The sequence below is a fragment of the Ovis canadensis genome, chromosome 23, assembly GCF_042477335.2.
Source record: "Ovis canadensis isolate MfBH-ARS-UI-01 breed Bighorn chromosome 23, ARS-UI_OviCan_v2, whole genome shotgun sequence".
Lineage (NCBI taxonomy): Eukaryota > Metazoa > Chordata > Mammalia > Artiodactyla > Bovidae > Ovis > Ovis canadensis.
The window spans coordinates 73,644,671-73,660,344 of NC_091267.1; the positions used below are offsets into that span (position 1 = coordinate 73,644,671).

Genomic DNA, 15,674 nt, shown 5'->3' on the forward strand with positions numbered 1-15,674 from the left:
TTGGGCCTTCATTTTAATAATTTTTATATTGTAAGATTACATATATATTATAGAAATACAACATAAAAACTTTTGATTTATACAGGATTATTACTATGACAAACACACTTAATATTCAATATGACGAGAAGCCATTTTTATTCTGTAACACAGAGAGTAACAGGAACGCAGTACATGGAACCCCCTCAGGCCCCCAGAGAAGCATCTCCCTCCCGCTGGGAATGGCAGGATAGCAGCACGTCGCGCTGCGCCTGCCTCTGCGGCACACGAGCGCCTCCCCATGTCTGTGTCTCCGCATCCATCTTCTACTGGGCTCTCACACAGCCCTTTGACACACATGAACTTTCACGCCCAGCTGCAGGTTCGGGTTGAGAGCCACAGGTCTATCGCAGTCTGTCATACGCGTCATCTTTAGCCCAAGAGATTTAAATCCAACCCTTTGGTTTTGGCTCTGGGACATGTTCCGAAGATTTTCAAAAGCACACAGCTCAGTAGGTACGTCTGGCTTATGAAGACTCAGGCCTCCTTGTGTGAGATTTGTCAGCCACGGTCATCAGCTCTGCATCGGCCGAGCTGGGACATGTGCTTTCCTCAGCGAAGCAAGCCCAGAGGGAAATCTGAGGACTGAGGGTGGCATGAGGCCTGCCAAGCAGGCTCTGGAATGGCAAGTGAGGCCAGGGATGGACTCAGACCTGCCAGGAGAGGGGAGGCCCGGGAGAGGAGAGGCCCTGGGGAGCAGGCCCAGGAGAGAGGAGACCCGGGAGAGGGGAGGCCCGGCAGAGCAGGCCCAGGTGCTCTGAGGCCATGTCTTCACTCACGTTTCTGAGAGCCCTGTAACCAACCAGCCAGACGCCCCAGGTCTCCACCATACATATACACTTCACAGGTCAGATACTCTGAAACGACTATTTGCCAAGTCACACATACTCACATGTTTATAACATTCACAAAGAAACGCGTCTTCACGTGTCTGACCAGACGGAGGGCACAGGATCTGTCTGGGAGGGGATGGGGCGCTGGGGCGACCCTTGAGTGGGAGCAGCAGGGGCCCTGGGCCGGGCGGCTGGCCACTGTCCTCTTCAGGGCTCTCCTGATCCTCTCCAGTACTCAGTTCCGTCCTCCCAGCCTTTAGACTGAAGGACCCGGTGCCAGTTTGGGTTCAGCAGGAGGCATGAGCTGAGCCGGAGTTCTGGTCTAGGATGTTTAGTAATGAATCAGGAATGCCCTTGGGACCAACTCCTGTGCAAGGGAAGAGCTTCTGCACAGCTGGACAAGAGACGTCCAGCAGTGGTGCACACAGCCAGCCGTGGATGACCCCACCGACGCTGAGAACTAGGGCTTTCCTGAGTTGAGATGGGATGGCCAGGCCTTTATACCATTCTATCAGTCGCTGGACACAGATTGTTCTGGAAAGATGTGGAGACTGTGGGGAGGTGGGTGTCACCAGCTGAGGCCATTGCCAGAGAGACTGACAGGTGAAGGCATCAAGCCCTCCCCCAAAGGGGGTCTGAGCAACTCTGTGTTCACCGCGAGCCCCTTGCTGGAAGCTTCCCCTCGGGTTACTCACTCTTTGGGACGCTGTGAGGGTAGCGGTACCCTGCTTCATTTACAGATGGAGAGAGACTCAGCAAGCCCACCTCAGCACCCCGCTGACCTCTAATGTTCCATCTTCTATGCTGTTAACAGCCAGCTTCTGACATCAGGAGTGGGCGTCTGGAGCCAGGCCCGAGGGGTGGGCGGTCTGTGCTGCTGGCTGGTAGGAGAGCACACACACAGGGAGCCCACCCCTCAGCACCTTGTCTCTACGACCCCCGCCCCCCCCACCCCCCCACACCCCCCCCACTCCCTCCTACCGCCCCCCACTCCCCCCGCCGCCCCGTCTGGCAGCCAGTGTCTCAGCTGTGTACTCCACATTGCTTTCCTACCAACTTTTCCATTCTGGTCATCAAACCTTCATAGCAACTCAGTACTCTGAAGAGCAGATGGGAACAGCACAACTTCGGCCAGAGCGCTCAAGAAGCCGCCTCCCCACCTCCTGCCCTCCTCGGCCCCAAGCTCTGCTTCCGGTTCCTGTCTGTTCTGTAACCCTACCCCTGGGGGGTCCTTGTGCTCTTCACTCTATCTAGCTCCCCTTCCTGCCAACAGTGACTGCTCTGCAACCCATTCTCTCACATCCGTTTTCCATTAATTAATGAAATGTCTGTTTACTGCCCACTAGGTATTGGTCATTTTTAAACAGAGGCCTCTCAAAGCTTCCCTGGTGGCTCAGATGGTAAAGAATCCACCTGCCAATGCAGGAGACGCAGGTTCGATCCCTGAGCTGGGAAGACTCCCTGGAGAAGGGAATGGCTAGCCACTCCAGCATTCTTGCCTGGAGAATTCCATGGACAGAGGAGCTTGGCAAGTCATACAGTCCATGGGGTTGCAAAGAATCGGACACGACTGAGCGACTAACACTTTCACTCTCAAAGACAGCAATCTGACCGTGAACTATGAACCCGAAGGTGAGGTGAGAGGACAGAACGCCAGGGAACAAGCAGGACCCTGTGGCGCCCCCGAGTCCTTCCACTCAGCCTTCGGCTTTGACTGCCTAAGAAGGGCCAGAGGAGGAGTGAGAACAGTGTGACTTCGACATCTAACGTCCAAAGCATCCAGGGGGCATCTGTCCTGGGCCTGTTGACGCATGCGCGCATGCCCAGTGGCTCAGTCGTGTCTGACTCTGCAACTCCACGGACTGCAGCCCGCCAGGCTTCTCTGTCCATGGGATTTCCCAGGCAGGAATACTGGAGTGGGTTGCTGTTTCCTTCTCCAGGGGATCTTCCCAACCCAGGGATCAAACCTGCCTCTCCTGAGTCGTCCCTGTTGGCAGGAGGATTGTTTACCGCTGAGCTACCTGGGAAGCCCCAGCAATAAACCGCACTTCAGTCTGGGCTGTGAGAGGGCACAGGGCCTGCAAGGGGAGCTTCAGGATGTCCTCCTTAGGTAACGCAACCCGGGGGGTCATCTTCCCTGGAAGCTTTTGACTAACTCACCCGGTTTCACGTTCCCCCCTCAGCTGATCCAGACCGTGAGCGCCGTGGACCAAGACGACCCACGCAACGGCCAGCACTTCTACTACAGCCTGGCCCCTGAGGCTGCGAACAACCCCAATTTCACCGTGAGGGACAACCAAGGTAAGCCGCTGGCTGCTGGGTCGCCGCAGCGTGGGCTGGGCGCCGTGCGCGGCTACACCGCGCACACGGTGTCGGAGGCCACCGGCTCCTAATGTCGGCAGCATGGAGAACATGCTCATCTGTGTGATCCTCCTGAAGTTTTGTTTCAGAACATCAAAGACAAGAAACGTCCCCTGCTCATCCTGAAATGTTTGCTCAGTCAGTTCACACACATTTGCGCGCTGGCTCTGGGCCAGACACGATGGAGGCTCACAGGCTAAGGGCCTCCTTCATCCCCGCCAAGCAGCCTTGTTTGTGCGCTCTTTAACTATGGGAAGGATTTGAGCAAGGAGGCAGAAGCAGCCTAGACAGAGAAACCTGAGGGGACGCTTCTAAGCAAGGATCAAAGCGGGAAACAGAGAAAAGCTCCCAGAACAAAAGGGAGACGGAGGCTGAGTAACAGAGAACAAAGGGCAGATTCAGAAACACAGTGAGCAGTTCTGGCGCCAAAACCTCGAGTACTTTGGAGTGATTCAGAAAGAACAGTCAGGCAGGGTTCCCTGTGGCAGAAAGTGCTTCCCACTACAGCTCTGCCGGAAGAGCTCTCTACACCCCTCTGCTCCAAAAAGCATTCAGATCAGCTACGGAGTTGATAGACCAAGCACACTCTTCACTGGGCACAGATGGGCAGAGGAGCGGCTTTTGTACTGTGGCCAGAGGATTTTCAGGGAAAGGACAGAGCAAGTGAAAAAGTAACTTAAAATCTGTCGAGTGAACCCCTTCTGTTGCTAGGTCTGCTACCAACTAGTCTGACCTTGTGGAGGAAGGGCATCACTTCTCTGGGCTGTGTGGCCTCATTTTTTTTCCAATCTAAAGTGTTGTCAGTCCTAACAATCTAAATGAAGGGTAACAAAGACCGTGATTTAGGCACACCTACTCTTGCCTAGAAAATCCCATGGGCAGAGGAGCCTGGTGGGCTGCAGTCCACGGGGTCACGAAGAGTCAGACACGACTGAGTGACTTCACTTTCAATTTTCACTTTTATGCATTGGAGAAGGAAATGGCAACCCACTCCAGTGTTCTTGCCTGGGGAATCCCAGGGATGGGGGAGACTGGGCTGCTGTCTATGGGGTCGCACAGAGTCGGACACGACTGAAGCGACTTAGCAGCAGTCTTGGCCTCAACTGTCAAAATATTAATTCCATCCCACACGACGTTCTGCTACTAAAACCTAAGGATATCAAACCTGTTTTATTCTAAATGGAAAGCACTTTTCCAAGTCATCCTTTTAAACTTCTACATAAAAAAAATTATCAAAACATTGTGATAATTCTGAAAGGAATAGTAGTATAAATTACAACAACAGAAATATTATAATTAAATGTCCTGATATTTTTGCTGGGTCAAACTCTAAATTATTCATTTATCTACTTCTTTTGTGTTAGTTGCTCAGTTGTGTCCGACTCTTTGTGACCCCAGGAGCCCACCAGGCTCCTCTGTCATGGGATTTCCCAGGCAAGAATACTGGAGTGGGTTGCCAGCTCCTTCTCCAGAGGAATCTTCCTGACCCAGGGATCGAACCCATCTCCTACAATGCAGGCAGACTCTTTACCATCTGAGCCACTAGGGAAACTTCCTTCCTTTGGAAACCCTTAAAAGGTCGTTTAGCCCCTTCAGGATAGGATTTATAGTAGAAACCCTGGGAGGGAAAACAGCACATGATGCTGTCTCTCCGTTTTCCTAAGTGTCACGGTCCCTTCACTGGTGTAAGATCAGTACACAGACAATACACACCAGCCGCAAATGCTGCAGCTTCCTTAACGAGGACTCTGGACACCAACTCATGGAGTCAATATCGTGAACAGACGGGCCACTGGAGCCTGGTGACTGTGAACACAAATGCGTCTTCTCTTGGAAGGTTTTCCAAAGCGGAAACCTGCATCTTCAGCAGACAGAATGACTCTTAACCTCCTCGTGACAATTCATCCCTCAAGTATCCTTTACTGAGGCTCATTATAACACTGTCAAACATCTGACATGGTGGATCTCCTGTCAAGCCCTCTAACTCCCGGCCTGAAACACTATTTTCACGTATGAACACAACACTGCAATGTCTCAAGTAAAGCCTCTCTTACTTTTTTAAATCCCCACAGCACTGTGATAAGGACTGAGTGCATACTTCATAGTTTTACCTGCATTTTCCCATACTTTGCTTTATTTGATATTCACAATAATCCTATAAGGTCTTAAGGAAGTTACTAACACCTCTGATTGGCATGTCTCATTTGATAGATGAGGGAAGAAAGTAAACAGCCCAAGATCAGCATGAGTAAACATTAAGATTGGGACTGGAAGTTGGGACCTCCTGTTTTAGACAGACACACACACACACACACACACACACAGTTTTGTGTTACTGTGGAAACAAATAATATTTCCAAATGGGTTATTCAAGTTCCAATTATAATATTCAACAAAAAAGTCTGCTACTATATGCCAGCCCCTTTCTAGGACCAGTCTCAGCAATGTGATACTGATCTTTTTTTCTTTAATCTTAAATAATTCTGAGATCAAGAAATATATGATGCAAGCTCTTCTCCAGCTTTCTATAACTCTGATGAGCTGTCCTTGATGAAAATGAAAAAGATTTCTGTTTGAGAAAAATATGATTTCTGGAAAAAAAATTAAAACTGTGAAGCAAAATTAATAGTTCTTAGCTATTAAATTTACAAAACAGAGATTAGGTAGATTGCGTGGCAGGTGAAAATACAAATATAACCTTCAGGCTGGCAACCAACTATCTTTTTCCACTGAGAAGGAAAGGAAAGAAAGAAGGCCTGTAAAAAGCAGATAGAGATTTCAATTAGCTAAATAATTTTCAACATTGTTACAAAACTAACTGGTTATATAACTCAGTGTGTTTGGTATGTGTTTGGAGTCAGAGACCAGAGTTCAAATCCCAGCTCTGTTAGTAAACCAGTGACTTGGACCCCATTACATGACCTCTCCAGGGCTTAACTCTCTTAGTGTGACAGGGTGAGACCACCATTATTTCCCCAAGTGGAGCTAAAGAGAAAGCGAGCTGCTGCATGCGAAGTCTAAATACCGTGCATATAAGCGCTCAAGAACCAACTCCCCTCGCGAAAACACGGCGGGAGGAAGGGGTGGCACTCAAGAACCAACTCCTCTCGTGAAAACACGGCGGGAGGAAGAGGTGGAAAATTAATAAGGAAGAGCGTGTTGGAACAGGCTGGCTAGGCTCTGGAAACAAAAGGCGCCAAAGTCTCAGAGGCTTAACTCAACTGAAGTTAACTTCTTTTAAAATTTAAAAAAAAAAAAAAGATCTAACCGAAAAAAAAAATAATAATAATAAAGTTAACTTCTTGCTCATGCAAGCCGACCGCGGGTCTGGCAATGCAGGACAGGTGTCCGTGTGCAGGTGGCCCAGGCTGCCGGGCTCTCCATCTGGCGCGTCGCAGACACTACACCGAGGCAAGAGCGCCAGAATCACACCGGCTGCTACACGCTGCTGCCCGGAAGTGACGCGGATCACCTTTGCTCATTCCCATCATCAAAAGCAAACCGTATACAAATATCCAAAGTCAAGAGCTTGGAAAAGTATAATCCTTTATTATGTAAGAAATACTGATACTGATATTAGTAACGTTTCCTTTGATTAGGCTCTCAGAATTTTTTATGACGTTCTAGACTCCTCCCTGTAAAATGTGAAATGCATCCAGAGAACCTTCCATATTGCTAATGCTGGCTTTGAGAGTCACTGCTTATATGTCCTTCCAGATCTCAAACTTTTCCTCTGCTGAAAAAGACACCAGCTTTGCAAAAACCCACTCAAGAAAACTTGAGAACAGATTGAAAAATAAAAGATCCTAAAACATTACATTAAGCAAATGTAAATATACACACACACACCAGCTTTGTAAAAACATACCAAACAAGCTGGCTAATCCTCTTTAAAACTGGGGGGGAAATTTCACCAAATTCATATGAACTGCTTAAACTCAGACCACCAAGTAGTGGGAAATAACAGGGTGTGTCATATGATTAGTGGATTTCAAATAAGCTTCTGCTAAATGAGCAGGTTCATTAGAAAGCACAGGAACTGGTGACTGCTTTTCAAAGGCATAAAAGAAAATAGCCAAAGACAGGAATCCAGCCGTAGTGGCAAAAAGCAGCAGTCTGCCAGAGCCACGCGGGCTCCTCCGCATTCTCTTCCTGGAGGCACAAAAGCAGCAGCGGGGCCTTGGAAAGCTGCTGAGTGAGAACAAACAGGGGCCACAAGTCACCAGCGATTGTTCACTTCCGCGGAGCTTTCCCAGGGACAATTCAGTTAGATCTGAAGCCTGACAGTTCGCCCTGGGCACTTTATGTCACAAAGGCGAAGACAGGCTCTCAAAAAGGGTTTCTCTCCTAGGCCTCAGGGTTTTGCCTAGAAGCAAGCAAAAATCTTTTTTTCTGAACCCAACTGCTGATCCTGACAAATGTGAGCAGCAGCAGCCGACCCCCTCCAAGGAATGCTGTCCCTTCTCCCGCCTTCCCCACCGAGTTCCTGCCCCTTGCTTTCCCCAATCCCCGAAATTAACTCTCTCCATGGTTCTTCCTTTCCTCTCTCTTCTTTTTCCCTCTTCCCTTTCCAATCCTGGAATCCCTGTCTGCTCCAGACAACACCGCCCGCATTCTGACCAGGAGGTCCGGCTTCCGGCAGCAGGAACAGAGTGTCTTCTACCTGCCCATCCTGATCTCGGACGGTGGGCCGCCGGTGCTCAGCAGCACGGGCACGCTGACCATCCAGGTGTGCGGCTGTGACGATGAGGGCCACGTGCTGTCCTGCAGCCCCGAGGCCTACATGCTCCCGGTGAGCCTCAGCCGCGGCGCGCTCATCGCCATCCTGGCCTGCGTCTTCGTCCTGCTGGGTGAGTGAGCGGCTCCTCCCCATGCTGGGGGGGCCTCCTAGGTGAGTGAGCGGCTCCTCCCCACGCTGGGGGGCCCTGCACGTGCTGCCCTAGACAGCATCCTGTCGGCGTCCTGACTCAGCCGGCCAGGACTGGTTTTCCACACTGGGCTGACTGCAAGTGTGGCGGAGCAATGCTGGGAAAAAGGAAAGAGAGGGAAGACTGTCCCTTCAAGGCGAGATCAAAGCACACGTTTATCAAGCATTTATTAGAGCCAGGCTGCCATTCTAGATCCTGGGATTAGTGAGACAGAAATGTCCCAGCCTTCACAGAGCTTACTTCAAAACAAAGCAAGTCATTCTGACATCACAGAACCTACATGGTAATGTTGGACAGGATGTGATGATCCCCTTTCCTAACGCCCCCCTCTCAGATATGGAACAGCTATTACAAATCACAAACAGGCAGCGACAGGCCCAAGCCAAACCTCAGGGGCAGAGCCAGGCCTGAAAGGCAGGCAGGCCCCACTCTGCACATCCCTGCATCTGAGCAGTGCGGCCCTGCTCCCGAATGTTCACCCCCAGCTCCCGGAGGTGGTAAGTGTTACAGAGAAGGAAGGAGGGACATGGAGTCCGAGAGCAGAGGAGACAGAGCTGGGCGTCATTTAAGAGGGCAGTCAGGGAAGACCTCACTGGTAAGAGCATCTCTGAGCAGAGAGCTGAAAGAAGTTTCAGCCTGAGCCACACGGGTAGCTGGGAGGGTAGGCTGTGTGGGGCCTTAGCACACGGCCCAGGGCCGGGGGCCTCGGCTGGTGAAGCAGAGAGGCGTGAGGACAGGCCAGTGGGAGGGCGCTGCTGGGATAGGCGGCCTTGCTTGTCTAGAGCCACACTGGTGCCTAAGGCCATGCGTGCCGTCATTCTCAACATCCACGCTCAAAAGCAAACAGTGAAATGCCTAAACCGCTCCCTGAAACCAAGAAATGTCTGTGCACAGCTCCCACCTCTGCTGACTGAGGTGATTCAGAGCCTAGATAGCTTGCTTAGAGAAAAGCGGACTTCGTAAACAGTGTTATTATTCAACGTGGAAGAAACCCTAGAATTCTACAAGGGAAAAGAGTAAAGCAGTGGGGACAAATCAGAATTTAAGCCCTGATCGGAAGTCTGCCTCGACACCAAGAGACTGAGTCAGACCAAAGAAAGGCCCGACTGCAAAATGTCAGTGCTTGACTGCATTTCTCGTAGGCCTGCTGAATACGCTTCTCAAAAAACATTTTCAAGTACACCACGTGGGTCACTATTGTTGTCTCAGCTCAGTGCTAAGGGAAGGGAGATAACAGTATAAAGAAGTTGCCTTTCTAAGTCCTTGAATCCCTGGATCAGAGAGAACTTAGGTTTCCCGTCCCTTTCTACACTGACAAATAAAACCCTCCTGCAATTCCCTGAGTGTCCAGAAGGTGGCGCTGGGGGTCCTTGAGTGCATAACACGATACCCTGCAAGAGGCCTTTGAAGAAACTTGCTCCTAGAAATTTCCAGTCTGGCTGCCCTTACTTCTGTCTTTGGGAAATGTCTACATGATAGATTCACTCTATCCCACAAACAGTAGAAGGCACCACCATTACAGAGAGACTGACTGAGAGACTGGCACAGAGGCGCCTGGGCCAGAAGTGGAGTATAAGGGGCAATTCATCCTGTGGCTCCCAAACCCATTGTGTCTTGTCTTTTGAATTGTATGTGACGAACAGTTTTCAGAACCTCAACTTAGCAAAGCTGTCCTAAAATCCTTACACTCTTAGGCACTTTTTTCTAAAAGTGCACATTTCAATTAAATATAATTCAGAAAACTGAGTAAGACTGAACTGCAGTTGATTTGTCAAAAACATATTTTGTGGACAAGTATATAAGCATATTAATTTTAACTATGTATTTTTTTCACGTCTCAAATATGTATCTAGCTCCCAGAAAATCTCATATGCCCTATCTCATAGGCATTGAGCCTATAGATCCTAAATAATAAGCATCCCTAGAACCAATTCTCTTCTGTCAGGGAAGCCTTTCAGTGGAATAGGGTCATTTTCCCCCAAATTTGATTTTTTAGGGGTTATATAATCAGTGACAGTGTTAGTCACTCAGTCCTGTCCGACTTTCTGTGACCTCATGGTGTGTAGCCTGCCAAGCTTCTCTGTCCAAGGGATTCTCCAGGCAAGAATTCTGGAGTGGGCAGCCATTCCCGACTCCAGGGGATTTTCCTGACCCAGGGATCAAACCCGGGTCTCCTGCATTACAGGTGCATTCTTTACCTTCTGAGCCATTTAAATCAGATTACCTAAAAAATAAGACATGCAGCAATCTTTATTTTTTTAAGAGCTCTATAAAGTCCCTAATTCTCTACTGGAAATTTCTACTGGCAAAAATTCTGGCAATACCAGAATTCTTCCCAGTAGAAACTTAAGAGATTTTTCTAATTTGCTTCCCAGCATTTTCTGAAATCCCACACCCATCACTCCAGCGTCACTGGTGGGGAGGTCTTCCCAGTGCTCCAGGAAGAAGGAACTGGTCCTGCTTCTGTGATCTCTGTGAAACTCTTATAGCTCTATGATAGTCCTTATCACTGCCTGATTGATATCAATCATTAACGTCTATCATCTCCTTAGATCGCCAGCCTATAAAAAAAGAAATCATGTCATATTCAACTTTGTTTCCCCTTTGCTTCAGATAACTCCCCCAAATACTGCAGTTTAGTAACTGTTCCCTGAATCCCACAAACACAGCAAGTTCACCTACAGTCCCATTTTGCAAACCTCCATCCATCCATCCAAATCACACCCCAACCACCACAGCCCACTTCAAGCCACCACTTCCTTTAAGTCCTATTAGCCCACTTCTCCAAAATCCCACGGTTCTGTAGGCTGGGTTACAACACAGAGATAACACACAAGAGTTTATATCTGTTTCCTGTGCGTGCATGGTGTCACCCAAGCTATACAGGGAAACATCATGTATTAACGTTATTAATTGCAACTCACATTCCATATTCAGGTTTTAAAAACCGCTACTATGATTTCTTTAAGTTAGCCCATAATCTTAACGGGCATATGACTGTACTCCATTTCCCTTCCTTGGATAAACCCGGGTCTTACTGTGCAGGGCTGTCAAGCTGTCACGTTCACCAGCTGTAGCAAAGCACACCAGAAAAAAATTTTAAAAATCAATAGCGGTTCTACAGCCAAAACCTCACGACACCTCCTGGAAAACATTTTCAGTCACAGAGATAAACAGTTCAATGGGCTTATCTCTATCTCTCCTTTAAACCCCACTGAACACATACCCTGGAGGAAAAAAAAAAAAATTTGTTGGGATAAAATTTTATCCAAACCTGCAAGGGCACATCTAACAGTGTGGCGCTTCTTTGATAACATGACGAATTATGTAAAATGCCACTGCTCACTCCCTCTCTTCCGTGAACACCCTTGGATCCAGAAAGCCAGGACCATCTCTGTAAAGGAGGCTTTCCTGAGGGATCTGAGTTAACTGGACAATGGCAGTCATTCACACACTCTTATTTTCTGGAGAAAACATGAAAAGACAAAGACTCTGGCTCATATTTAGCACATGTGTCTGTATGCATTTGCATCACTGCAGGATCGCAGCTGGCCCCTGGACAACGGTGGGGTGGGGTGAGGGGTGCAGCCCTGCCTGCGTACAGCTTAACAGCTGGCCCACAGTATCCACCTTTCAGCATCTGCGGCAACCAAGCCCAAGTCCTGTACCATGTACTCACCGGAAAAAAAAAAAAAAATCCACAATGAAGTGGACTCCAGTAGTTCAAATCCATGTTGCTCAAGGGTCAACAGTATATTTAGAGTAGAATCCTACAGAGACACCAATATGAAAAAAAAAAAGCAGGATTTCACCTACAGAGTAAGGTTTTCACATTGCAATAAGAGAAATACGCATGCATCCTTACCTAGTCAGAAGACATCACCCAATCCTTAAGCATATCCTCCATGGCGGGCCACCGGGCTTTGTGCCTGGTTAATGAGACGCTACACTTGGGTGGTTGGGTGTAGACACCCACACGCATTTCTCTGCGATAAAGTAAGGCAGAGACCAGGGGCTGCCGGTGGTAAAGAACCCACCTGCCAACGCAGGAGACGCACGTTCAATCCCTGGGTGGAGAAGATCCCCTGGAGAAGGGAAGGGCACCCCACTCCAGCATCCTTGGCCTGGAGAATCCCGTGGACAAAGGGGCCTGAGGGGCTTCAGTCCACGGGGTCGCAGGGGTCGCACATGACTGAGACTATCACGCTCGCGTCTACTAGAACCAGGAATTACACATCAGGTAAGGCGCAGCAAGCGCTCCGCTTACGCGGCAGGCAGAGTGAGACCGGGGTGCCCGTGACGTGACGCCCAAACCCCGCCTGGCCCCCGACTCCTGCCCCGAGCGCCCCCCCCACACCTCCCCGCCCTCCCGCCCCCGGGGCTCGCCCGACTCTCCCCGCGCCCACCCGGCCCCTCTGCGCCCGCAGTGCTGGTGCTGCTCATCCTGTCCCTGCGGAGGCACCGGAAGCAGCCCTACATCCTCGACGACGAGGAGAACGTCCACGAGAACATCGTGCGCTACGACGACGAGGGCGGCGGCGAGGAGGACACCGAGGCCTTCGACATCGCGGCCATGTGGAACCCCCGCGAGGCGCAGGCGGCCGGCGCGCCCAGGACGCGGCAGGACATGCTGCCCGAGATCGAGAGCCTCTCGCGCCGCGTGCCCCAGACGCGCGCCGGCAGCAGCGCCGTGCACAGCTACGTGCTGGCCAAGCTCTACGAGGCCGACACGGACCTGTGGGCCCCGCCCTTCGACTCCCTGCAGACCTACATGTTCGAGGGCGACGGCTCGCTCGCCGGCTCGCTCAGCTCCCTGCAGTCGGCCACGTCGGACTCGGAGCAGAGCTTCGACTTCCTCACGGACTGGGGGCCCCGCTTCCGGAAGCTGGCGGAGCTCTACGGGGCGCCGGAGGGGCCCGCGCCGCTGTGGTGACCGGGGCCGGGCGGCGGGCGCGCGGCCGAGATTGGCCGTGCTGGGCGGCGGCTCCGCGGGAGAGGCGGCCGGCCCCGGGCGCGAGGGCGTGCGGGCGAGCGCGGCCGGCGGCGCGCGGAGCTCTCTCTGGATCAGCTTTACTCGGTGAGATTAAGCTACGTCCTCAAAAGGAAACACAGGAAGAGGGGGGCAGAACCGCCAACGACCTTTATTTTATTTTATTTTATTTTTAAGTTTTTGTGATCCTGTATCCCAAGGTGTGCAGTCTGAGGTTACTTACGCATGGCGGGCTTGGCTTGTCTCCGCCACTCACGAAGGCGTTTGTCTTCGTTGCCACCGCAGAGAGGCTGAGCTTTTCAGTGCAGAGGTGGCCGTTGAAAACTGTTCTAATCTCCTGTTTGGGGGCTTTTTTAAAAAGTTATATTCTATTCTCTCCATGTATGGATTTGGCAGGCGCATCGCACTGCACAAACCAACCCACACAGAAGAACACGGAATGATTGCTCGGTGAGATTAACCTCACTTGGTCTGGGCTGGATGGAATCTCTTTCCGTCCTTTTAAGACCAGGTTAAGGCCTAACTGGCATTGCATGGGGGGGATGGGGGGTGGGAGAAGGAAGAGGCATTGACTTTAAGCTCAAGTTGAACGGCTGAAGCAAGAGTTGTCGGCATCACAGCCAATCCACCTCCATCGAGTTAGAGCGCTCTTGTTCGCTCAGCTCTTTAACTGTGCCCCTGAAAAACTGTTGGGAAGGAAACCAGAAAATCTGCCCCTTTTGCACTGTAGATGTCTCTTCCATGTGCCAAATGTGACGATTAGATGCTACGAAATGAAAGCCAAATAAAAAGAAGTATCTGATAAAAGCATGGGTTAGCGGGCTTTCCTAATCTGTGTGAGGTCAATCACAGGGATGTTTACATACTGTAGATAACCTACTTGAACACAAATCAGTATTATAGAGAGGAAATGGATGTAAGAAAATTACATGTATAAGTTTTGTATATTTGTTAATAATTTTGGTAATAAATATGATGTACTGTATCTCAGTACCTTTAGCACTTCTTTTAATAAAAGTTAAATAGAAGGGAAAGTCTCTTGCACATTTAATTGCTGAGCAGGTAAGAGATGGTTTTGTGATCCTGACCTAGTCTGAGGTTCTTGCAGCTGGAGCTGATTCATAAGGCAAAGGCCGAAGCACCGTAGTATGAGGTTGTGCATTCTGTTTTGGTCATTGATCAAACGAATGTATGCTTTAAACTGTGACCCTGTTGAGATGTTCATGAATTGTCTTCATTTCCCCATCTCTTCAAAGGCCGAAGGATGGTTTGATAACAGCAACAACACAGCAATGAGTTTAGCCAATATTTTTTCATCTCCTGAGAGGGTATTGCAGGTAGCCACCAGACATGCTATTTTCATCTCTGTTTTGTTGGAAAATCAAATATATACCAAAAATACATGACAAATATGTACATCTTGATACTGGATGGGCTCAAATACAGCTGGAACCATATTTATATATGTTTCCTAACAAGGGGTACATAGTAAGTGCTTAATGGGTACATGATGAAAGGGATCTCTTTCTTTGACGTCCTATCATTCAAGGATATTTTACACAATTATCCTCACCACAGGGAGCAAATTGTGACTGAAAATAGTTTTCTGAGTGTCTTGGTTCTACATTCTCAATTTTTGATGTGTGTCAGGGTCATTTGGAACATAATCACTTGTTAAACTGTAGCTTGTTGGGTCTTTGCCCACAGAGTTTCTCATTCAGTAGATCTGGGGAAATTTGCATTTTTTAAGCTATCTATTTGTGGCCACATGGCATGCAGGATCTTAGTTCCCCTACCAGGGATTGAACCGGTGTCCCCTGCAAAAGAAGCACTGAGTCTTCACCACTGGACTGCCAGGGAAGTCCCGCGATTTGCTTTTGTCATAAGCTCCCCAAGTCACACTGGTGCTGCTGGTCCAGGCAGGGACCCCACTTTGAGAGCATCTGGTGCATGGTCTCTCTTTCTCAAATATATGATGAAGATCAGATTGTCAGTCCACTTGTACCGGGGCCCACACCGTCAGTAGAGCCATGTGGTCCAGGCTGTGCTCCGCTCTGCTATGTGGTGCACTAAGACAGTGTTGGCATCACCGACTCAGTAGACGTGAGTCTGAGCAAACTATGGGCGCTGGTGGAGGACAGAGGATCCTGACATGCCACAGTCCACGGGGCCACAAAGAGGTGGACCTGCCTTGGCACCTGCGCACTACCACTAAGGCACATCCTCATGCCAACCTTCAGCATACTGGCCCTTTCCTCCCTGAAGGGCAGGTCTTACACGTCCTCTCTGAGGGTAAAGTGTGATGTAAAAATAAACAAACTTAGCAAAGAAAAAGCAAGACCCTGAGTCCAAACGAGGCTTTGCAACATACCAGTTATGTGAATATGGGCAAATTAACCCCTATAACATTCTTTTCTATTGCTAGCCCTGAGGATAATTTTTTTACTATCTCACAAGTGTTTTAAAAACTGAGAACAGCTGTCTAACCACAGGGGGTTTTCATGCCCCACATCCTGCAAATGT

The 15,674-nt window shown here is 49.6% G+C and overlaps 1 protein-coding gene across 1 annotated transcript in view; it reads left to right on the top strand.

Annotated features, from left to right (window-relative positions):
• Window positions 1-14,185, top strand: part of CDH20 (cadherin 20) — a 213,191-nt gene extending 199,006 nt beyond the window's left edge. The window contains exons 10-12 of the mRNA XM_069569322.1: window positions 3,056-3,173; window positions 7,832-8,083; window positions 12,589-14,185. Of these exons, the coding sequence (XP_069425423.1) occupies window positions 3,056-3,173; window positions 7,832-8,083; window positions 12,589-13,094 (876 nt within the window). The 3' untranslated portion in view covers window positions 13,095-14,185. The remainder of the gene's footprint in view (window positions 1-3,055; window positions 3,174-7,831; window positions 8,084-12,588) is intronic.
• The last annotated feature ends 1,489 nt before the right edge of the window (window positions 14,186-15,674 follow it).